This window comes from Lutjanus erythropterus, chromosome 8, assembly GCF_056507025.1.
Source record: "Lutjanus erythropterus isolate fLutEry1 chromosome 8, fLutEry1.hap2, whole genome shotgun sequence".
Lineage (NCBI taxonomy): Eukaryota > Metazoa > Chordata > Actinopteri > Lutjaniformes > Lutjanidae > Lutjanus > Lutjanus erythropterus.
Genome location: NC_139324.1, coordinates 24,395,179 through 24,419,318, shown reverse-complemented (window position 1 = coordinate 24,419,318; position 24,140 = coordinate 24,395,179). Strand labels below are relative to the sequence as shown.

The 24,140-nt window shown below is 39.2% G+C and overlaps 2 protein-coding genes across 5 annotated transcripts in view; both read left to right on the top strand.

Moving 5' to 3' along the window:
* dop1b (DOP1 leucine zipper like protein B) overlaps positions 1-2,246 on the top strand; it is a 34,870-nt gene extending 32,624 nt beyond the window's left edge. For all 3 annotated transcript variants that reach the window (XM_084724992.1, XM_084724990.1, XM_084724991.1), the window contains 4 exons: positions 75-130; positions 229-372; positions 520-652; positions 988-2,246. In XM_084724992.1, the coding sequence (XP_084581118.1) occupies positions 75-130; positions 229-372; positions 520-652; positions 988-1,245 (591 nt within the window). In that variant the 3' untranslated portion in view covers positions 1,246-2,246. The remainder of the gene's footprint in view (positions 1-74; positions 131-228; positions 373-519; positions 653-987) is intronic.
* Positions 2,247-4,819: 2,573 nt separating this feature from the next.
* Positions 4,820-22,901, top strand: morc3a (MORC family CW-type zinc finger 3a). Of its 2 annotated transcripts, none has more exons than XM_084724989.1 (19): positions 4,820-4,919; positions 11,120-11,192; positions 14,005-14,137; positions 14,290-14,516; positions 14,867-15,023; positions 15,111-15,249; positions 15,973-16,101; positions 16,262-16,381; positions 16,478-16,575; positions 16,766-16,870; positions 16,956-17,084; positions 17,897-17,974; positions 18,142-18,169; positions 18,260-18,373; positions 18,500-18,536; positions 18,689-18,761; positions 19,696-20,794; positions 21,231-21,391; positions 22,222-22,901. In XM_084724989.1, exons 1-19 carry the CDS (start codon positions 4,842-4,844, stop codon positions 22,400-22,402), a joined length of 3,159 nt encoding a protein of 1,052 aa, XP_084581115.1. In that variant the 5' UTR covers positions 4,820-4,841; the 3' UTR covers positions 22,403-22,901. The 2 variants fall into 2 exon arrangements, with proteins under 2 accessions (XP_084581115.1, XP_084581113.1); XM_084724987.1 differs by having other exon boundaries at positions 4,821-4,919; positions 18,500-18,596.
* The last annotated feature ends 1,239 nt before the right edge of the window (positions 22,902-24,140 follow it).

Here is a 24,140-nt window from a genome sequence, read left to right as displayed (position 1 = left end):
TGACTTTGTGCACACAATTCTCTATTTTAATCATCATAATTGAAATTTTTTTGGTATGCTTTTTTTTTTTCCAGATTCGCATATTTGCACGTCTGGAGAAAGCTCTGCAGCCAGATAAAGATGTCTCAAAGTGAGTGTTTTCTTTTATTCCCAAATTCATATTTCACTGTTGACAGTATCTCAAAATACCTCTCTTTTTTTTTTCTTGTGCTCTTTTGTACCACCTAGGCTGGCTAAAGTGGTGCGTGGAGCCCTGGACAGAAATGGACCAGTGAATTTCTCCCAGGCAGAGTTGGACATGTACCTGTCAGCCTGCAAGTTTCTGGACACCTCCCTGGCTTTTCCTCCAGAGAGTATACCTCTGTTTCAGATGTAAGAGCTCAGTTCAGGATGAAAATCATTTAAAGGACACGCTAACATATGTCTTTTCATAAGCTATGGTGTTGCGTGAGTTACCTTGTATTGTGTATTATTTTTTTTATCTGACCTTTTCTGTGTAACTATCCGCTCAATGTCTAGGTATCGTTGGGCCTTTGTTCCTGAGGTGGATGTGAACCGCTACAGTGGCCCAGAGACTGCGCTGATTGAAGGAGAGCAGGAGTGCACACCACATGTTGTCAGAACACTGGAACTGATACAGCAGCGATATGGGGTAAGGTCACATGTGAGTTAAAATTGCACATTTCAAATTCGTAGATGATGGTTCCCATTAGACTCTAGAATGGTCATTTTGATGACATACTCAGAATGACTGTCGGTCATAATATGTCTATGGAAATTTTTTAGGAACCCTTGTTATTGTGGAATGGCATCATTTAATGAATATCCCAGTGGCAATTCTGATAAACTTCCTCTTAAATTGATCTTTGTTTATATTGTGTTACAAGCAAACATACAAACCCCATAAGTCATATTTGTCAGATCTGTGTTGTGAAATGGCCACATCTTTCTCTGATTTTGACGTTCTGTCCTGTCCTGTTATTCCAGATACTGAACGGGCTGAGCGAGGAATCTTCCACTGAGCGTTTGGAGTTCCCCCTCCTCACTCAGCGCTCCCTGTCCTCCATCACCCAGCTGCTGCCTTTCCTCCGCACCCTTTGCTGTTCCTTCCAGAGCCCTCCCCCTTACAGCAACCCTATGCCCCACTACCCAGTAGCAGAGTACCCAGCAGCCAGTTCGGACGCGGTCCTGAAGAAGCTGGAGTTCATCACTGAGGAAGAGTTCCTGGACTTCATGGAGAGTTAGAACTCCAGCATGAAGTTCTCATGAACTAAATCCTCTTCTTGAGCTTATTACTGTACATGCAGCCATACGAGTGGGACACCTGAAATAGGCACAACCCGTGATAATGTTGTGTTGTGAACCAGAAAAAAAGGAAATGTTTTGAATTCTGTTTTTTAATGTTTTAACTTGTCTGATTTCCACATAAATTCATTTACCTCCGAGGTGCTCTCACACTGAATCTGTATAGGAAAGCTAAGGGACTTTGTAGTTATTTCAGTGGGCTTTTTGGATATCTGAAAAATAGTAGTAAATACAAATTCCTGTAGAAAGCTTCTTTCTTTCTCAAGGATGATCTCTTGAAAAACATGCTTTCATTGAGATTGTTTCATAGTGTCTACTCTTTGCTTTATGGTTTTAGACTAAAAAATGTTACGACTAAAAATACTTATTATGTAAACCAACCTTGAATTATTACCCGTTGTTAGTAAGTCATGCACCTTATAATAACAATAGTTCCAGTTAATATTTTTTAGTTTGAAACCAAATAGCAGATTCACTGTGAAAAACCTTATTAAGTATTGTTAATATGTTCTTTTGACTCTTTCATAACCACACTCCAGTACATGCATATGTATTTCTGTCTGACTAAGAATGTAAAGACTACAGTACACGTCTGTTGTAGAGGTACTTTCTCTTTCCTATTGGATACAGCATCATGGGACCTCACAAGCTTTATGTTCAGAGTTTTATGAGGAAGTTACTGAATGTGCTTTGTATGCATCAAGAAAATCCTTTGAAATATTAGTGGATGTACCTCGCTAAAATACGTGCTTGTCATTTTTGGTGTTTAAGGGAAATCAGCGTTTCTTTCTGTAGTTGTTCATGGATAGTTTTCACGTCTGCCTGTTGTCGTTTTCTTCCACCGTGCTGAATGCTCAAGTAATTTATTTTGGATGTTTAAAGGACCATGTGAAGTTTTGAATTAACAGAAAAGACTCATTAAATTAAACATTAAGCTTAAATATTGTGTTTAGCAGCTTGTTTTTATGCATTTGTGTTAGAACTGTGGAAAAAAAAAATTGCAGGGTTGGAGGTTCGATCCCCGTCAACTCCTGCACACGTCGAAGTGTCACAGAGCACTGACACTTCCCACTTTGTATGATAGTTTGTTGTCATTGGTGTGTGTCCACAATAGGAAGAACAATAATGAGAGTTAGAAAACGTAGAAAACAAACAGTACCTCTGAAACCACAAAGTCCTGGTTGTCTAAATGGATGCCACGGTCGTGGTCTAGCCATAATGGATTATTAAGTAGGCTAGGAGTATGATTATTGTTAATACTAACAACAGAATAGATATTACTCTAATCAACTGAGTTTGACAAGGCTGGACTGAAAGACAGTACAGAGGCACTGATCATGGGCAAGCCTTGAATACAAGGTCAATAGAGGCCAGGATCTACCACAGCAGACAAGACCCTAGGTGCAGGTTGTGCAAAGATGCCCCTGAGACAATCCAGCACATAACAGCAGGGTGTAAGATGCTGGCAGGGAAGGCATACATGGAGCGTCATAACCAGGTGGCCAGCATCATACACAGGAACATCTGTACCGAGTATGGGCTGGAGGTCCCGGGATCAAGGTGGAAGACACCTCCAAAGGTGATCCAGAACGACTAAGCCAAGATCCTGTGGGACTGATGTCTACATGACTGTGTTTGAGTCGCCACTTATTCCCGAAGGGTCGCGGGGGGCTGGAGTCTATCCCAGCTGACATTGGGCGAAAGGCGGGGTTCACCCTGGACAAGACGCCAGTTCATCGCAGGGCTGACACATAGAGACAGATAACCACTCACACTCACACTCACACCTACGGGCAATTTAGAATCACCAATTAACCTAGCATGCATGTCTTTGGACTGTGGGAGGAAGCCAGAGAACCCGGAGAGAACCCACACAGACACAGGGAGAACATGCAAACTCTGCACAGAAAGGCCCCGCCCCAGCCAGCTGGAGGATTCGAACTCAGGACCTTCTTGCTGTGAGCAGCAGTGCTAACCACTGCACCACTGTGCCGCCCTTTAAAGAAATAGAAAAAAATTAAAATTCAGTCACTATGTACACACACTCAGACTGATTGATGGTCAGGTTAAATTTTCTAATCCACAAAACACTGCTGGAGTTTCAAAGGAAAACTGTTGGAGAATCTCCCAAAAAAACTGACTGTGGTTTTCAGATAGAAAAAAAAACAACTACAGAAAAAAACATAAAATGCCGCCATTCTGTGGTTTGGAGTAATCCAAGTCTCCTAAAGCCCAGACATGCCGAGCTGACTTGAAAGTCTTCATTTACATCATGTTTGTAGCCTAAATCTTCACTGTTGAGCGCTAGCTAGATGCAACATTCATCTGTGTGTGCACCATCTGAACTGGATGTGTGTACAGTGTGATGTGTGCAGTATGTGCAAGTAAACGGCCTGTTGGGAAATTAGGAGACTTGGATTATGCCAGACAAGCAGTATGAAAGCATTTTTTGTTAGGTTTGTTTTTGTTTTTCCATTTGAAAACTAATCACCATTCACTTAAATTGTCTGGGAGATTCTTAAAGCTGTTTTCCTGTGAAACTACAGTGGTGTTTTGTGGACTAAAAAAACTAACACTGACCTTCAATCAGCATGTAGAGTAAAATAATGACTGAATTTTCTTTTTTGGGTGAACTATCCATTTAAATGTTGCCCCTACAAATACACCCTTTAGTTTCAGATAGTTTCCAGAGTGGGTTTTCTTCTTTCAGTTTTGTTTTTACTGTTAAACATGTTTAGTTTCATTTTTTAGTTTTTTATTATTAAACTGAAACAGAAAATAAAAACAAAATGCATCACTGTATTGAATTGTCTTATGATTTGTGTTGACTATTGTCTTAATAAATTACTTTTGTTTTAAGAAAATCTCTTGTGCGCACCCTCACGTCACATTTTTCTGATCCACTTTGTGAGAAATCAGGACTCTAAAGAGGTCACTTGAACTAGGAGCTCGGGTGTTGTGGGATACAGGATTTTTTAAAATTTCGAAAAAAATAAGAATTAACAGAATGTAATAGTTTAACAACCTTCCTAATTGGCAGGAAACCTGGAATAACGACACAAAGGGTAGGGGTTAACATAAAATTCAAAGGTATGTTAGAGTTAAAAGGTATGGAGGAAAATGTAGGAAAGATGTCACTTTCACTGGGATAAGATTAGGCCACAGGATTAAAGGGTACTTTGTTCATCATGAAAAAGTCAGAATTAGATAAATGTGAAACTTGTGGATGTAGGGAAACTGTTGAGGATGATCTGTTTGGATGTAGGAAGTTCATTCCAGAAAGGAAAACACTGAAGGACAGCGTGGTCGAAATGGGAAGGGAGGGGAGCACCAAAGGGCTCTTAAAGCTAGGGGAGAAACAAGTACATCACCTTTAACGCCGGTTTGCAGATATAAAGATGAAGAAAAATAACCTTCCTAAATCATACTCCAACCCAGACGGTGGCGGTAATGCACCTAAAGCTGTTTGCTAACCGCCATTGAACAGCGAAAGGGGAGGGCCTTCGTCTTCTCCTCCCCCTCCTTCTCCTCATCCCATGGAAGTGGTACGTTCCGCCAACCTTATTTACGGAAATATGGCTGCTCAAACGGACCGCGGTGTCCCGGTCAGCACGGTGAGTTAATTTCATTTTTTGTAAGGATTTTTTTTTACCGTTAGACTGTGACGCCAACTAATGTGGAGAGCAACGAACATATACGTTCTATTAAAGTGGAAAATTGGGTTAAATCTGCATACTATCTTAATTACGATGTTAATACGCACTTTACTTTTAACTACTGCTCTGTGGTCAGCTTTACCGCGTTAGCTTATTAAGTGAAATTTAGTGGTGTTTGTGAGCCACCAACGGAAACATACTATAGTTAGCTAAAAACTACAGTTGTTCGCTGTTATATTCCACCTGTAAACTCCTTCAAATCACTGGGATCATCAAGGCTAAGATTGACTTTCGGTTTGATGATGCAAACCCCTGTTACTTTACTATCACTGCTCTGCTACTTAAAAACAGTAATAACAGTCTGTTAAACTGAAGGGTGAATTCAGATTTAGTTAATGGGCTGACATTGTATTCTTGCCCTGAAACGTTTAGCTAGCTAGTAAGGTCAAAACATTTTAATGATTGAATCTGATAACATGCTGCGAGTCTCATGATTAAATTGGTGTGGGTTGTGTGGGTAGCATCAAACACACGTGGGAGGGGTAGTTAAGCTTTCATGGCCTTCTGGTAGATATCTTGCTGATTACGATAACGTTTATTGTCATTATACAACACAGGGCTGTACACGGAAATTAGAGTTGTAGTTCCTTTAAAATACTCTCAAAATGAAACCCTGACCATTAAATAAATCCAGAATAGAATATGGAGGGAATGAGCATGTGAAACAAAATAAATACATACATGCAAGGGTTGCAAATTGTGAGCACTTTCCCCAAAAATGAAAATTCAGCCATTATCTACTCATCCTTATGCTGATTGAAGGTTAGGTTAGGTTTTTCAATGCACAAAATACTAATGGAGTTTCACAGGAAAAACATCAGACTCTCCCAAATAATTGAGGTGGGTAACCAGTTTTCAAATAGAAAAACAACCGAAAAAAAAAAAATATGTCATTTACACTATGATTAGGCTAAATCTTCACTGTAGATCCTTAGCTTGAGGTGACATTTGTGTCTGCATGCACCATTTGAACATATGTTTTGTTTTGTTTTGTTTTGTTTTTTCAGTAGTTTTTTTCTGTTTAAAAACTGATCACCATTCACTTACATTGTTTGGGAGATTCTGCAATACTTTTTCCTGTGAAACTCCAATACTTTGTGTACTAAAAAAAACAAACAAACCCAACCTTTAATAGTGTGAGGGTAAGTAAATAATGACTGAACTTTCAGCAGTCAGGTAGGGTGAGGTGATGTGTTTCCAATATGCAACCTCGCTGCTAAATTCTACTAAAAGCCACACACTGGCTCTTTAAATATAATAATTTTCTCTGACAAGAGAAATATTGTAGTGGTACAAGCACTGATCTAATAAGGAATTTAGTGTAATCTAGCAACAATGTTGGTGTCTCCTAATGTAAGTGTTGTCCACAGACCTATTTGGGCTGGTTTCACAGACAAGGCTTGAGCCTAGTCCTAGACTAAAATGCCTGTTTAAGCTGTTTCAAAGGGACCTACACTGATTTACCTTAAAATAGTCATAGATTTAGTATGTACTGGGTTAAACTAAGCTGATTGCAAGAGGGAGGATTAAAGCTACTCTAGGACTAAATTGTAACTTAAATTTATCCTAAACCGAGGCAGGTTTAATTTCTATTTACAGTAGTGCTGTTTGCGAGAGAGCGTGAACTATTTAGAATATCCAAATTAGATGTGGCCAGAGTTTTTCCCTAGCAGGGTCAAAACAGCAAAGCAAACACCTGTTGTACTGTATTGTACTATCAAGATGCAAAATGGTATTAGAATGCCAAGTTCCTTTCATTAAATTACTTTCTACACAAAGTGTCACTCTGCCCAACGACTCAGATTATGAAAATAATTCAAAAGTAGGAATCCTACATATTTAAAGAGCACTTTTTAAGGTCTTTTTTTTTTTTTTTTTACCTTTATTGGACAGGACAGGTGAAGATAGACAAGAAAGATAGGAGAGACTGGAGACGACTTGAAGGAAAGGACTGCAGGTTAAATTAAAAATATTTTTTTAGTTAGAAACATTTGGTGGGCTAAGTCGAACTCTATGGTCTGCACGCAACACTTTAGGCAGCCTTTATCTAAATGAGACCAGCATGCGTTACAGAGGCCAGATGAGTCTGTTTTTTGTTTTTAATAACTGGTTATTTTGATGCAATTTCTTTTTCCATACTCAATGAAGTTTTTTTTGATGAATCTCCTGCCATTGTTTTGCCTTTTACTCCAGTAATGGAGTTTTTGTGAGCACCATTAGAACAACAGCATGTGCCCTGTCTGTGAAACTGGCTTTAATGCTTAATCTGTGATAGGGATGCAATGATGCAAATACCAGCATCGGATCCATCTGATACTGTCCTCACATCCTCGTACTCCTACCCATAAAACTACTCCGATACCCCACACCCGATACCACATCATGAAAAGTAGCCGCTCGACATCTAAAGAAGCGCCACGATGCAGAGTTAAAGGCATTTGCTGATGTTTACAGTGCTGTAAATGACAATGAAATAATTAGCAGATGTAACACCCTTTGTACCAGCAAACTTAATTCTGCAAGTCCATAATAATGTTGTGAAATTATTATAATGAAATATATCACAGTAAACTACAGCTTAATAAGTCACACAAAATCAGTAAAGTAAGTTACTACAAATAACCCAAAATTGTAATGTGTATAATAACTATAGTTACACTTGTAGAAGGAAACAGGAACAATGATTTGTTATATTTAGAAAGTGAGCATCTAATGAAAATAAAACATGTTTTTATAGCTTTGTATATATTTTAGAACTTATTGCAGTGTAGACTCATATTCAGGAAACAGCCACATCACATGAGAGATTGAAAGGGCGAGTGGAAAAACAGGGAGAACCTGTAGGGAATAACGAATACAAAAAGGGGAGTGAAGGCAGAATGAAGATACCATAACACATAATAGGCTATTCCAAAATGTCAAGTAACTTTAGACATACTCTGTGTTTAAGGTTGAGAAAAACAAAACACTTAAAAATATTCATTAGGGTTGAAAACCAGGGCCTACCCTAATAAAACCTTGTGTCCAAAATTACCAAACATGCTGTTCCAAATTATCAAAGATGTCACTGTTGTGTCAATTACAACAAAATGGTGAGCCATGCTTTATAAAAATATCATACATGCTTCATTTCTTCACATAAACAAAGAAGATATGTTCCAGAATTAAGAAATGATTGGCTGATTCTGATTGGCCAGTTGCAGCATTCTAAAGTCTATTATTTCAGTACAACAGACTGTTTCTATGTGTCACAGGCCGTTGTTATGAAGAACAGACTGTTGCTGTGGACGCAGTTCTGATCATAGACTCTACAGAAGCAATAAAATCCTTTTTACAGTAATATTTAGGCATCTAATTAGGGGGCCAAGCCCGCGGGGCCTGGGAAACGCGTATGCTTGCGTTTCCCAGGACCAGTGGTGCTGGGAACCCTATTGTTTTTGTTTTGATTTTTATTTTCTATTTTTATTCTTCCGTTGATAAAACTGGTGCTGCAGGCTAAACCGTGCAAGGTAGGATGGTGCAATTTGGAGGGCTGGCCCAGACCCCTGCACGTACCTCAGACGCAAAAAACTGCACATGTCCGCCTGCAGGGGGCGCTATAACCAAGGCCAACGCGTTTTGGCCTATAACTCCCACACCATATGTCGCACGTTCAAAAACCTTATATCCCCAAATCCCTCGAATAGAGCTGAGTCACTTTGCAATTGGCCACGCCCACTTCCGCCTAAATACTTTTTTCGCAAAATTGCGAAAACTGGAAAACCTGCTTTTTCGAACTCCTCCTAGGGATTTTGTCCGATCTGCATGAAAATTGGCCCGTACACTCTTCTGCTCGTCATGACCTAAAGTTATCAGAAGATTTTTATTGGGTTTATTTGGTATTTGGGTTGATTCCGCAAATTATTAACGAACAAATTTCTGTAGCTAGCCATAAAAATGGAAAATGTTGCATATCTTAGTCAAAGTAAATGCTATCGACACCAAATCAGAGATCCTCGGTTGGCATGAGACCGGGAGCCTATGAGCTGAATTTGGAGAATGTTGGCCCCTAGGGGGCGCTACAAATGTGGGAAGTTTATATCTCTAGAACGGCTGCACCAATTTCTACGAAATTTGGTCCATACGATGTAGGGCCAGTCCTGAGGCCATATCTTGAAGGGGGTCATGACAGGTCAATGTGGGCGGGGCTTATTACAAGATAAACAACAAACTTTAATTTCTGCCAAAGTATAATACTTAGGGCTTTGAAATTTTCTGGGTACATGTAGAATAGGTTTCAGATCGTGCCTATTGAAAATTGCATGTGTACTTCACTAGGTGGCGCTATAACGCATTTTTGCCTATAACTTCCACATTTTAAATGACACATTGAAAAATCTTATATTGCCGTATTCCCTGAATAGCGCTGGATTTTCTGACATAGGCCCCGCCCACTTTTGCTGCAAATTCCCGTCGGTAAGTCGCCACATGTCTGAAACCTACTTTTTCAAACTCCTCCTACAGTTTAAGCGCCATCTGCGCCAAACTTTGCACATAGAATGTCTAGATGTGTCTGATCAAAACTTATCAAAATAATTTTTGCAAAAAATGCGCTAATTATAACCAAACATTTTTTTGGCTCGCTTAAAACACACATGTTGTGTCATATTTCAGTCAAACTAAAGTCTTTTCACTTCAAACTTAAGACGCTCGTTCCAGAGGTCATCCACAGACTCTGTGCCAAATTTGGTGCAGATCGGCCAATAGGGGGCGCTACAAACCCAAAAACATCAAGTTTCCCAAAAGTTGCTCAGATTCGTACGAAATTCGCTGTGCATGATGTGGGTTCCCTCCTGAGGCCAACCGCAAAGTTACCTAATGATTGGTCAAAGTGGGCGGGATTTATTACAACAAATCAAAATCGCCACATGTTCAGCTTTTCGCGCTACCGACGCACTTCCCGCTACAACGATTACTGTAGCTCGGATGACAGCGCGCATCCCCGCGATCGGCCCGAGCCCTGCGTGGGCTCCGAGGGCCGCGGGGACCGAGTCGCACGGGGAGGCTTGGCCCCCGTTCATAACTGCTTGCAGTTCTAGTTATTCATTGTTTTTTTTGTAAGTAACCATGTAATGAGTGGGATAACATACAGTGAGCAGGTCATAATGGAAAAATACCCTTTCAGGGTAATTCAAGACTCCTGCATCACCCTGTAAGGGTTTATTTTGCCATAGTCACCCGCTCACTGTACATTATCCCTCACTTAATTGATTACAAGAATGCAATCACTTCACTACAAAATCTGTACGGCCGGCTGAATTTAACCTACTATTTATGCAGTTTGCATATAAGAGATAAATGTTCTTAACATTCGTGACGTGCACCAGCACAAATCAGTCAGACTGCTTTTTTGAAACACAAGCTGTTGATTTCAAATCCAGTCACTTTAATACAAAGAAAGCTTTTTTTCTCAATGTTTTGCTCATGTTTGTTTCCTCTATTTCCATTGTTCATTACACTGCGGGACAGAGTCTCAACCTCACATCACAAAATTTTCAACACCCCACTGCTCTTGTTACAGATATGAAAGCAAAATTCAGTTTCGCTTTAACACTGTCCTGACCACATAAGACATGGGGTAATATCAATTTTGGTGTGAGCGTCTTCTAACTGAGGAGCTTTTGTCGCGTGTCATACCAATCTCCCTCCTCTTCTCAACCCACATTTCCTGTCCCTCTTCACTCTGAAATGTCAGATAAAAGCAAGAAGAAGACTTTGTGCACAGTGAATTAATTATAACATTGATAGAGCTATAGAATACAATGTTTGTTTTTTGTTTGAAAGAGCAACAATAGAAAACATAAATAACAAATTAAGCTTCTTCAAGATTTATAGACTTGCAGTTTAAAGTTGTAAGTCTATAAATCTTGAAGAAGCTTAATTTGTTATATATGTATATATATAAAATGTGACTGATAGTCTAACAATGACTTGTGATTTTAAAATCAGAAGCTTAATCAAATCATGGATTTGGAGTTAATTTGAATAGATGATGTTTGCATGTATGTATGAAAAACAGGTATATCCACTGTGTCATTGTTAATGTGCTCCACTTGCAGCTTTGTCCCAAGTATCTTCACTCAAACTCCACCAGCCACACGTGGCCCTTCAGTGCCATAGCTGAGCTAATCGGTGAGTCATCATCACATGGTGGTTTTCATGTGAAACGGGCGGGTTTCCTTAAGTTTCTATCTCACTGTATACTAGTGCCAGTTGATCTGCGTGACATTTTCAGATGGCATAATTATGATTCTATGATTACTGTATGTATCATTTATTTTATAAGTGCATGAAACTGCAATTAGGTTTTATTTTTCTGTCATCAGGACAGATGTTAACAGAGCCAGGACAGTGACTTTAGAGTTTGGCACTGAAAATAAAAATTTACATTAAACATTTGGCACTGTCATTGAAAAATGCACCACAATGCAAAAAATATCAAAATTAAATAATAACATTGTAAGTTCACGGTCTTACATTTATTCTTTATTGGAAGCTTGTTTTTTTATGCCCATGTTTTATTTTTTAATGCATTAACACTTACTCTGTTAATGGTGCTGTTACAGAGTTGAATATAACTTCAGTTTTACTTTTAAATAAGAAAAGAAATCTGTAGGCTGTTGTTCATGCTGTAACAACCATAAAACAACCACTAGGGATGTGTATCAAATGCCTAAACTGTACAGCCACTGCATGTCACTGCTCCTTTCACTTCGTCTCTCTGTGTCCCTCGTCTCGACTGCACACTTACAGGGCAAATATAAGCAGGAGGGGACACGGGGGGGGTCAGAGCCATGTAGAGGAAAAGTTAAACCAGAGTAAACTTTTGGAGAAACACAGCACATGATGGGGAAACAGCTGCACAGTCCCACTCACTGAGCAAGAGAGCACACTATCATTCAGTCCAGCTCACTGACTAGTGCACTGGCAGCGGTTGTTTGTGAAGGAGCCAGTGAGCTGAGAATTTATTTGGATATAGATACTGTTTGCAAACTGAAAGCTCAATTTCTTACCTTATTTTGTACAGTACATTTTCCTTACACTTGCTTGATAAGGAGGTAGGGGAAGAGGGAGAGGGAGAGGGAGAGGGAGAGGGAGAGGGAGAGGGAGAGGGACGGGCAGGAGCTGCTCAAAGCTCCAGATCACTGTCCAGTACAAAACATTCAGAAATGCTCAGCCGCTGTGAACCACTCACTTTTTTTTTTACCAAATTGTGCAGCCCTACTAATTATTAAATAAAATATCTGATAACATTTCCTTCCCAAGACTTCAGGACACAACGGGGGGGAGAGGGAGATGGGCAGGCTGCAACGACACAGTGCATGTCAACAGCTCAGGGCTCTCAATAAGTGTGTGCAGTGCATTCGATGGTGATTCAGTGAAGTGAGACAGGCTTGGTGAGTGAATCTCTGCACGTTCCCTCAAGTGAACTGGCTGAGGACAGATAGTTTCAGGAAGTGGTTAAGTTTGTTCACTTTGAAGATCCGTTCTTTCGAGTGAGACATTTGTGACCGACACAATACTACAGCATTCCCAACTGTGTCCTCGCTTGGTTTATTTTGTGTGACCAGCTTTGACGTCTGCATCTGGCTGCAGTTTACGCTGCAAAATAGTGACGCAAGAAGCTTTGCTTTGTTTGTGTCAGTGTGTTTGGGAGAGAGACAGAGTGGGAGAGAGAGTGCACAGGGTACATACTGAATGGGGAGAAAGTCTGCTGAATCAGTGGAGTAAAACAATTGTTTTGCAATTATTTCACAGTATGTTCTAAGCACAGCTTAATACCCCGCCACACCCCTATGTCTGATTGCTGCAACTCCTGATTCTGTCAAATGTGGGCTTTAGAGCAAATTAACATGACATAAATGCTGATAGCAGTACTGCTTGTCCAGGAGCTCATCAATACTTTGCTACTGACCGATCAGGAACCAGTACCAATTTAGTACCGGTCCTCGATACTCATCCCTACTAACTAACTATTGCAAACTGTGTACTTTTTGTCAATATGGATGTTAAATAGGTCTTCAACTACATTTGTAATTGTCTTTAAAAAAACATCTCAATTCAGGTTTTGTTTATGCCACAATCTAAAGTCACTTTCCTGGCTCTATACATTTACAAAATGTATAGAGCCTCAGTAATCAACACCAAGATTCCTCTTAGTACACAAACAACCAACAATATTAACCTGTAGCAAACATTTGAATGAATGAAACACCACAGACTTAATTCCTTCGGGTTTGATTTTGTAAGTGACAAAGCATTTTGTTATGCCAGGTAGGTGTACCAACTTGATTATATGCTGAGTCTCAGCACTTTTAAATAGCCTGATTCAAATACCAATACGTATGCAGCCTTTGATGTAATATCGTTGTAAAGACAATCATGTCACTACTTAAAGAATATTCTAAAAAGGGGAAAATATCGATTTGTTTCTTTATTTATGGAGGGATTTAGTTGGGCCTGTACTGTGTATGCAGTTGCGTCCATTCAGCTGTCCTTTTCAAAAACTGCATATTTCAGAACTAACTCAAAAACAAAGACGCTGCCCCAGTATTCAGTCTTATCTCCTATTAATGTATGTTTAAGTCACTGCTCTCACTGATATGTGAAAGCTTTTTAATAGTGATGAGCTCAGGTGGAGAGTGAGGATGGTGCTGGCAGAGCCTCACTAGAATCCTGAGGTAATGGCAGCCATAAAATATTGTATTAAGAGTGCAGTGGCTAGCCTGTACCTCAAATTCAAGCTAGAAAATAATTAATAAAATGTAAGGCCAAATTAAATAGAGCCCCTGAAAACTGCACACGGCACAATGTGAGCAGCTACATAAATTAACATCCTTCACATATGAAATTGACTTTAAAGCTTAAATTTAATATTAATTTTAATATGTAAAAGTGGTGAATAAAATGTACAACAGAATTAAAAAATGTTTTATTTTGACAGACAATGCCTGTGATCCAGATGCCCTTGCCAAACACTTCTGGATTGATAAGACTGTGGTCCAAGGACAAGAATGCCTCACTTTTATGGATGATGGAAATGGACTGGCTTATGAAACAATGCATAATATGCTCAGGTACAGACACTGCCGCATGGTATTTTGGGGGAAATTTTGGAAAAAAATGTATCATCTGCCTAAAATCTTTAAAAACAAATGCTGTACACAATTAGAACAATTATTGGATTTATATATTCACTAAAGAATACATGATTTTTTTCTCCCTCAAGCTTTGGATACAGTGACAAGACTGCTAAAAATGGTCACCAGCCAATTGGAGTCTATGGCAACGGTTTCAAGTCTGGATCCATGCGTCTTGGCAAAGACGCCATCGTCTTCTCCAAGTCAAAGAGAACCTCATGTGTTGGGATGCTCTCTCAGACCTACCTGGAAAAAATTAAGGCTGAGCAAATAATTATACCTATTGTCTGCTTTGAGCAGAGAGAAACCAATAAGCATATCCTTTACCAATATGTTAAGGCATATTTTATCATGTAAATGAACTTGAAGTAGTAGTGGTAGTTTTTTAAAGTATCATAAGTTGCCAGCTGATTTGGGTACAGGAGGACTATGCTTTTTTTTTTTTGGATATCTTTCTGCCCTACTCTGGAATATGATTTGTTTTTTTTTTGTTTTTTTTGTTTTTTAATTTGACAAGATCAAGTCAAGACAAGTTTTATTTTTATGTTTTATATTTTATGTGAGCTGGATAAAACGTTTTCATGAGTTTGACCTTCAGACATAGTTTCTCTAAAGATCCATTTGTCCTAATTTTTTATTGCAAGTTATCCTTAACGTCAGCTTTACTCAGTGTAAGAGAGGAGCACAAAGCGAGTCTGCGGGACATCTTGGCCTATTCCCCTTTCAAGACACAGGAAGAACTGCTTACAGAGATCAGCGCCATCACCTCCTCCAGTTCCACCAATAAAACTGGCACACGGATCATCATCTGGAATCTCCGCAGGTCTGTCTGCACTCCACACATACAAAAATGTGTTTTATTTCTTAATGGAAAAATTTGATTTTCTATGTTTCTATGTCTTTTTTATAGAACATATGCTGAAACAGTAGAATTTGATTTTGAAACGGATCGTTACGATATCCGAATTCCACCAGATCTCCACGAGGAAATGAATGACAAATCTCCAGGGGTCAAATCACATATCCCTGAGAGTGAATGCTCACTGCGGGTAAGGAGCAGTAATTTGCATGTCTTCAAACAATTCCTAATGATTTAAATACTTAAGCTGAACTTTGAATGACAGGCTGTAGAGAGAGAACGCAGACAAACATGTGCTAGCTAATCAAAACAAGCAGCAGTATAACCAAGTCATGTTGTGGGCTATGTATTTCTTCCTTTAGGCGGGTAGAGTATTTGTTTCACAGTTTGAGGATGATGTTTTGTAAAAGTATTATTGGCAGCTTAGTTGTTTAAGAGCCAGGAAAAAGTGCTGTGGGATTGTTATCAGGTTGGCTAAAATGTTGCGACATTCAAACATGCATGTGAACGGGTGGTATTGTTCAGTATATGGAAATGACCTGGATAATTTTCACTGACCTTGATAAGTCAGTAACATAATTACAGCAGTAGTACCTCCCTGTGACCTTCTGTCACTGCACTGAAACCCACAGGATTTTATAAAGGATATTAATACACTGGCTCAGGAACACTCCAGGAAATCATTGTTGGTAAACACAGTTTGTGGCTGCATCTGCAAATACAAAGAAATATAACAGAAAAAACATTCGCCTTATATTGATTTCAGACCCAACAGCTCCCTACCACCATTATCTCTCACTGGCTCTCATGTGTCTCACAGTGCTGCCCAGTCTCTACTATTTGGCTATTACATGTTGCGACTGATGCTGATGTTCAATTAAGTGTTAATTTTCTTTTCTTGTCATGGGTGTAGGCATATTGCAGTATTCTCTACCTGAAGCCTCGGATGCAGATCATCATACGTAGTCAAAAGGTGAAAACTCAGCTCATTACTAAGACTTTGGCCCTTGTCAGGAAGGACTACTACAAACCCAGTTTCCTGGTATCCTTTCATCACAGGTCCTCTTGAGCTGAACTTTTTTTCTTTATTCTTTTTCTCTTTGGTTTCAAATATATATTGAATATTGAGGAATTAGGACATTTGTATGTGCACAGAACATGTTGATATCTCTGCTCTTGAGTTTTCCTTAAAGTTATTTCAGCCCAAACGTGTTTGTATGACTTTTGGTTATAACACCAAAAGTAAAGACCAGTATGGCGTTATGATGTATCACAAGAACCGGCTCATCAAAGCCTATGAACGTGTGGGCTGCCAGCTGAAGGTCAGTTGTTTTGTTAAGTGTGTTTCTTTATGCACATATTACTAAGTGTTTCTGTATGCTGTATCTGGTGTGCTTATTACTCTTTGCCTTCTGCAGGCCAATTACAAAGGTGTTGGGGTCATTGGGATCATAGAGTGTAACTTTCTGGAACCTACTCATAACAAACAGAGCTTTAATGAGACGGATAAGTACAGGTAATCATACCAACACGTTCAGTTTTGATTGCATTTGTCTGATTATGTCTTGTCTAATAGGTATATATGAGTTTGGATCTTTCACATAAAATATGTATATTTGTTATAAGCTTGATCATTTTATGAGTTTTTGTTTTTTTGTCATCACTTGGCCAGAAATGCAGAATTTCTTCTTCATGTCTTGGTACAGGAAAACTATGAACAATCTGGCGACCAAACTGGAGGAGTACTGGGAGGAAATCCGCCACAGGAGGAAAACAGAGGATCCAAACAGCTTACCAGTGGAAGATACTGTGTTAGTACATTTTGCAGTGATTCTACATACATTGATCTAACGATGTTGTCTACATGCTGATTCTTGTGTTTATGTACGTCCTCAGGAAGCGACCAGATCAAAATTGGGTGCAGTGTGATGAGTGTATGAAATGGCGCAAACTCCCCGATGGGATTGACTGCAGTAAGCTGCCAGATCAGTGGTACTGCCGTTTGAACCCCGATCCTCAGTTCAGGTAACCAGAGCAAAACAGGTATTCCTGTTAACTGATATCCTAATATCTTCTTACAGTTTTCTGCTCTCATTTAAGTATTCTACCAGGGCAAATAAACTGTGCCTACTTGGATACCATCATCTTTGCATGACATCTGATCATTTCTCAAGTGTTCCTGTGTTTAATGTGCTTTAAGGGACATGATTCTTGAAAAGGTTCTCATAAAGAAATTGAAGAAGAGCAGCACATCTGTATGGAAAAGGGGTGGTAGTTAGGCCAGCCATTAAAGTAATATAGATTTTAGAGGAGAAAAAATCACTGATTTCTGTATGGTGGCCGATATAGTGAATTATTGGGCTAGAATGAAAATAAACCTTTTCTGTATTAATTGTGCACCAATATGACTATGGAAAGGTACTCAGAAGGTTATTTTCTTTAGAAATATAAGTTTATTTTAGAATATTATATATTTTATTTAACGTGTTAAATAATTGAACAAATGCATATACTAAAGAAATGGCACAGTGAGAAAAGAATAAATAAAAATAAAATAAATAGCTAAATAAACATCAGTACTGTTCAGCATCAGTCAGTTTCTGAGTATTTTAATTCTGTCTGCCAATTAGTGGAAAGTTGTAAAGCAAGAAGTAATAACTTCTCAGTATTTACACCTGCCAGGTAGCAGCTCTTGTTCTCATAAATGTTCCCCATTGAGCTAAATCTAAATCACACCAAACAAACAAAAAAGTTTTCATATCAATAAACCCAGATGTTGCTCAGCCTCAGTGGATGTTTGCTAATGTTTTTAATCTCTATCTGATTTGTCCTCCCAGGAACTGCCAGATAGAGCAAGAGCCTGTGGACTCTGATGATGAGACGCGCCCCTCATACCGCAAGACCTACAAACAAAAGTGAGTCCCATTTTAGTACTCAATAAAAACTGCCTACACAGAAGACAGAACAACACAACAATGTGTAGACAGTGTACTGTCTACACATTGTTGTGTTAAGCTGACAAAATTAAACCTAACCTGTTCTAAATGAAGTGACACCTCTGTGATTTATTTCTTTTTTACAGAGAGAGAGAAGACAAAAAAAGACAAAAGGTACAGAATAAGTTGTTCTTTTTGTGACAGTATTGATTCCATAAAAGTAAACACAATTAATAGCTCCTGGGGGATTTTTTTTTTTTCTAGGAAGAGGAGGAGGAGCGAAAGCGTCAGGAAGCACAGCGGATGGCTGATCTCATCAGGCAAAAAGAGGCCCTTAAACGGAAGAGTGAAAATCTGAAACGACAGCTGCGTCAAAAAGTGTGTTTTCCATTTTACACCAAAGACGTCATGACTAAAGTTGACACTTAAAATAATTATTTTTATATTAATATTTATAATTATTTAAAAAACATATCTCTGTTTTCTTTTCATTATTCTGAACAGCCTGACCTTTCCCCCTCCACCCCAACGACCCCAAAGAGTAGGTTTAACACACCAGTAAGAGCTGCAAGAGCCTTATCTTCCACCATTTCACCAGCTGGTAAAAAAAAAATGCTGTTTTTATTTTGTGTGTGAGAGAGAGACACTGTGAGAAAGAAATTAAAAAAAAATATCTGTCTTCCTTCTCTTCAGCCTGCAGCCCGTCCAGTAGCAGTGGTCTTCCAGTGATAACTAACGTATGCTCGCTGTCACCAGGACCACAAAGGTATGATATCGTGCTGTTTGAAAGTGTTAATATTGACAGGAAGTTTGGATTTAGTTTTAGTTCTAGTCTTTTGACCAAAATGCCTTTTTTTTAGTCATGAATTGTTTTGGTTTTAGTCAACTAAATATCATAAGACTAAATCTATAGTAGATTCAAATAAGTGTAATGCATTATTTAAATGCTCCACTTCAATTTACAAACTCAAACACCAGAAGAAAACATCTATTAACCTATTATTAACATAAAGTACACTACATGTCTGCTTTTTTTCTCCCATCGTATGTCAGACATCAAGTAAACTACATTGCCTTAAACATGCATTCTTCTTTTTGTTGCATACTTGTTTCAAGTATTCACTGTATACTGTAATAGCTGTAACTTAATGAAGTGCAAGTTGAAAATATTCAGTGAAAAAGTTGTGTTTAATGTGGGGAAGAGATCGGGTCTCTTCACCAGTTGTTGCTCCCTAACATTTTTCGTCTTGTTTTTATTCATTGATGAAAGTGTCGATAGATTTAGTCGGGATTTTTGTCAGCATAAATTACTTTCTATTGGCTGCGACCAGCAGCTTCAAAAGTCGGTTGGTCCATGAAAATTCTCCACCCTGTCCACCACAATAGCCGGTCACAGTTATGGCGAATTCATATTTGTTCAGTTATCATCTCGTTTACATCAGGGAAAAAGTGGTGAAAACTGTGACGAAAACACAGTCTTAATTTCACTTATTTCTCAATTCATAGCAAGGTTTGTCAAAGAAGCTTCTTCAGTTTCTTGGATGAGAGGCAAAACGTCCTCAAGAACTCGAGTCCAGTTGCCTACGACAACCCTTGCTATGAATACCATGACCTGGATGACTGAGAATCTTCACAGACACTAATTTCTCAACTTTACTTTGTTTCAGAAGTATATTAACTCTGCTTTGTTTGCACTGCAGGGGGAAAAGAACTCAACCTGCTTCTCCACAAAGTACGCCCAAAAGACCCAAAATGAATGGCTTCCTTTCAGGCACTTCAGGTCCATCAACATCAGTGGATATGAGTCAACAGAGCTCCCCACCAGGACCTGCTTTTGATGATGATGATGATGATACTGATGATGACATTTTCATCTTGGAGACTGCCAGCACCCCCAAACCTCAAAAGCCGGGCTTTGATTTGACTAAAGTGAAGACAGAAAAAGAGCAAAGTGACGCAGGCATGGTGTTAGATCACAGCAATGATGCTGCTCCAGATGTCGCCTCGGAGACGAATGTTGCAGAAACGGGGACTGCAGTGTCAGCATCTGTGGGAACAAGTCCCTCCCCACCATCCCCTCTTGTGGCCAGCACCACCACCCAGACAGAAGTGCCCAACGTGAAGATAGAAGAGGAGACCCAAAGTCAGACTGAAGGGGAGGAGAGAGCGGGGCCGAGTAGTAAAGAGCAGAATTTGGGTGTGGATGTTGATGTCAGTACTGAGCAAAGAGGAATTAAGGAAGAGAGCCGTGGAGAGTCTCAAAGCGAGAATCAAGGCGAGCAGACCGTGCAGAAGGGAATGACAAATTGTCAGACTGATGAAGACGTTGCTGGACCTTCCTGTGCAAATGCCTCTCATAAGGGAGACTCTCCACTTCTCTACACCAGCATGGAGGAAGTCCAGGAACAGCAAGACCAGCTCCTGGAGCTCATGAACGCTACAGCTCAGGAGAGAGACTCCCTGAAAGAGCAGGTCCATAAACTTACCTGCCAACTCCAAGACATGCAGGGCAAGCTGGAGGAGCTGTCTCGGATCAATGTAAAGACGGAGTGTTGTCACCAGGCCAGCCAAACGGAGGAAACGGACGGTGGGAAGGACTACAAAAGCCTGTTTGAGAAGGCCAAACAGAAAGTCGATGAATTGATTAAGGAAAAAGAGGCTTCACTGGCAGCTGCTGAAATCAAGCCCAGTGCTGTCCAAGCTGAGGAAAAGGACCTTGATGAGATTGCAGTGCAGGTTGACCATCTGCTCCGGGAACTGGATCAAAGAAACAAGGAGATGGAAGAACTGCGTTCAAAGGTCGGTGTTCCAGCTGTATTTTGTATTTTTCTAATTATCAGCAAATCCCATAGAAAGACCAAAAACAGCAGTTTCTCAATGTTTTCCAACTTCCTCAGCCTGACATTGACTTTCATCCCTAAGCCCATTTGTTCTTAACAAATATTTTCATTATGTTTGGACAATCAATTTATATCCTACAAATCCGAACCTAAATTTGTCTGTGCACTTTCTGCAAAAGAAACAAACTATAAAAAGAAGATATGCAAGTTTGTGCAGTTATAAATTATCATTTTCCTTAATTTCCGATAATGGGTTCTCTCTATATACACACTTGCTAGCTCCTGTAGATTTTTGTTAACTTTGTACCTTTTGTTTTGTTGATGTTGACCTGCTGCTCCCTTCTTTCTTAATTTTATTTTTTCCTACTGGGGTTCCCTATGTGTTTCCACAACAGTTGGACAGTGTGGAGGAGGAAAGGGCAAACCTGGCATCCCAGTGTGAAGAGCTCAGGTTGAGCCTGCAGCAGCAGAGAGAAGATGCTCAAGAGGGAAGCACGACTGGTCCAGAGGAGGCAGCAGGGGGAGCAGCGGATTCAAGCTCGAATACATTCAAAAGGTTGGACTGTTGAAAAATCACTTGCTCACACTTATACAGTACACTGATATGACATAACAAGCTATACTTTGTATTTACACAAAAAGAGACACAATATTTTCTTTATTACACAGTAAACAACCACAGCTCTCCCTCATTTAGACACTATACACCCAGCGGTACTCTAATTCAATTCTCTTGTAATGGGACCCTAATTACCCTCTAATTAAGTCTAATGAGAGTCTAATAAAGGGTATAACACTGTCAAATAAAGAACCTATTTCTTGTTTTTGTCTTATTTGATACAAAGTGCAGCTTGGTCGTGTTTCATGAGGTGTTTGGTGTCTAATTTTGGTATAGCAGTGTGTGTTCATTGTCTAAAAAATAACTGTCTAATTACGGCTGCAAAATTAATCCTGCAGTATGGCCAGGTGCAATATCCAAATCACAGAACCTGAACCAAAGTGCAATTTTCTGAAAAAGGAAACATATTTGTTTGGTACAGACTCCAACAGATGATACATCATCAGGATTTTAACTGGGGCCTAGTTTTCTTTTGTCCAGTGAGAATGAAAATTGTAATGCAAAAATGATCATTCCCACTAATCGTATTGCAGATCACAATTTCAATCAAAAACAAGCAACAGGATTTTTTTTACCATATCATACAGCCCTATGTCTAACAAAGAACATATCATTCGTTTTTTTTTTAATATAAATTACAGCTTTTTACGTCTGATGACGTGAAATGAAGTACAAACAATCACTTTAAGTTTTATGTTGTATTAATTACGACTATCTAACAAATTCATACATGCTGAACTGAATTTGTGTGTCTCTCCTCCCTTCAGTTTGATTGAGCTTCGACACAGCATCGGGCGCCTTCTCGTCTCCTTCGTGCCTGCTCTGGAGCTGGACCAAGTGAATTATGAGTGCAATGTAATTGATGAGATCCTAGAGCAGGTTCTCACCACTGTGGATTCTGTCGGACCAGTGGGGCCGGAGGGCAGAGCAATAAATACGACAAAATAATGCAATACAGTACAATAATATATACAGATTCCTGTGAGTGTGGAACATTAACTCATATTTATTGAAGATGCATATATGTTTTTAGGTTTTATAATAATATACAGTAAATGCAACACATTACTTTATCCTAAAAGATGAATATGGTTGGATAAAAAAAAATCATGTGAATAATACAGCCACAGCATACATAAATAAATGTCATAAGCCAATCATTTTTGCTCTTGCGTTCTGGGGAAGAATCATAGAAGTAATCCATTCATCTTTTAACTGTTTAGTTTGCTCATTCTAGTCACAATATTGTCTTAAGGTTAGCTAATAGCCAAGTAATGATGCCAGGGTTATTTTGAAAAAGTTCTCATTCTGTGTCTGATTCTGTTTCCCAGTGACAGCTGACTGTTCACTCCTTGGTTTGTATTTTATCATATTTTTTTTTATTGATTCTGTCATATATTTTTATATTTCCTGGCTTTGTGATTAAATGCTCTGTGGAACACTTTAAGGATAATGTTAGTATCCTTGTGAGTTCTTCTGATAGGAAAGACATTACAGAAGATAGGGCTGCCAACAAGTGTGTTTCTGAGTGATACCAACTGAAATTTAACTGAGAAGGTTATCAAGAACCTCCCCTCTAAGTCCTGAGACTGATTGTGCTTGCTGAAATAACAGGCAGCTATGATAGAGGGCTGAATCTGCATGTTGTACCTTCAGGTAAATAGTTCTTCCTCTGAACACTGAAAGGATACATGATCATCATTCAGGAAGCTGCATTAATTACACAACAGTGCTGTGGAAGTTAGACTTTTGTCCCCAAGAGAAGATTAAGAACTCGGGGGACAGATAAAATGTTCTGTCTTCTGAAAACGTGTGAATTTAATATTAAACACCATTATGAGACCAATCCTACAACAAGTTAATGAGTTTTCCCATGTGGCCCTGTACTGGCAGTCAGTCATCATAACTTTGAGAAACCCTGCTCCAAAACATGAATTTATTTGCAAATTTCAGAGAAGTGGCTAACAGGTGTAATAGACATGATGTGCTGTAAACTCAGATGAACTCTTCTATTTTCTTCAGTAAAAATAATATAAGAAGCTAAATTTCCTCTTTAACAAAAAGCATCAGCAGTAACAAAACAACAACACAAAAAACAACAGTTACTCTATCAGAATCAGAAATACTTTACTGATCCTCGGAGGGGAGGGGATGTTGAATTTTAAGATAACCTCATGTAAAATGCACAGTCCTCATTCAGAAACATTGTAAAAAAAAAAAAAAAAAAAGCCTAAATAAAATGGCCTGTGATAAACCAATACACATTTTGAATAGTTAGCACAGTGGCTTTTGGGGGAGCTCTGTTTTTCGGTGTGCACAGCCAATTTAAGGATTATTATTTATTTCAGGACCATCATGTTTTAGAGCTCCCCTCAAATGTCCCAGATTAGGTTTTCGGGGGAGCTTGTGTCCTTGTCAGGTGAGCTGAGCTCACCTTAGCTCCCTGTAATTTGAACCATGCCTATACGTGCACATGCATTTGCATGCATACTATTGAGTTTGAATGCATTTGCATGTGCATGTGCATGTGTGTATAAGTGGATGGATGAGCGATGGGTGATGTGTCTGTGAGAGACAGGTAGGGGGAATTGTAACTACTGCCTACACAATATAATTTCTATCTCTCCCTGCCATAGCTAATGAAATCTTGAGATATGGCCAAAAACGTGTTTAGTCAGGTCACAGT

Coding starts and splice junctions, on each gene's coding strand:
- morc3a (XM_084724987.1), top strand. CDS start 4,842: ATGGAAGTGGTACGTTCCGCCAACCTTATTTACGGAAATATGGCTGCT. Junction 14,517..14,866: donor GCAGAGAGAAACCAATAAGC/ATATCCTTTACC, acceptor CGTCAGCTTTAC/TCAGTGTAAGAGAGGAGCAC. Junction 15,250..15,972: donor AGAGTGAATGCTCACTGCGG/GTAAGGAGCAGT, acceptor TCATGGGTGTAG/GCATATTGCAGTATTCTCTA.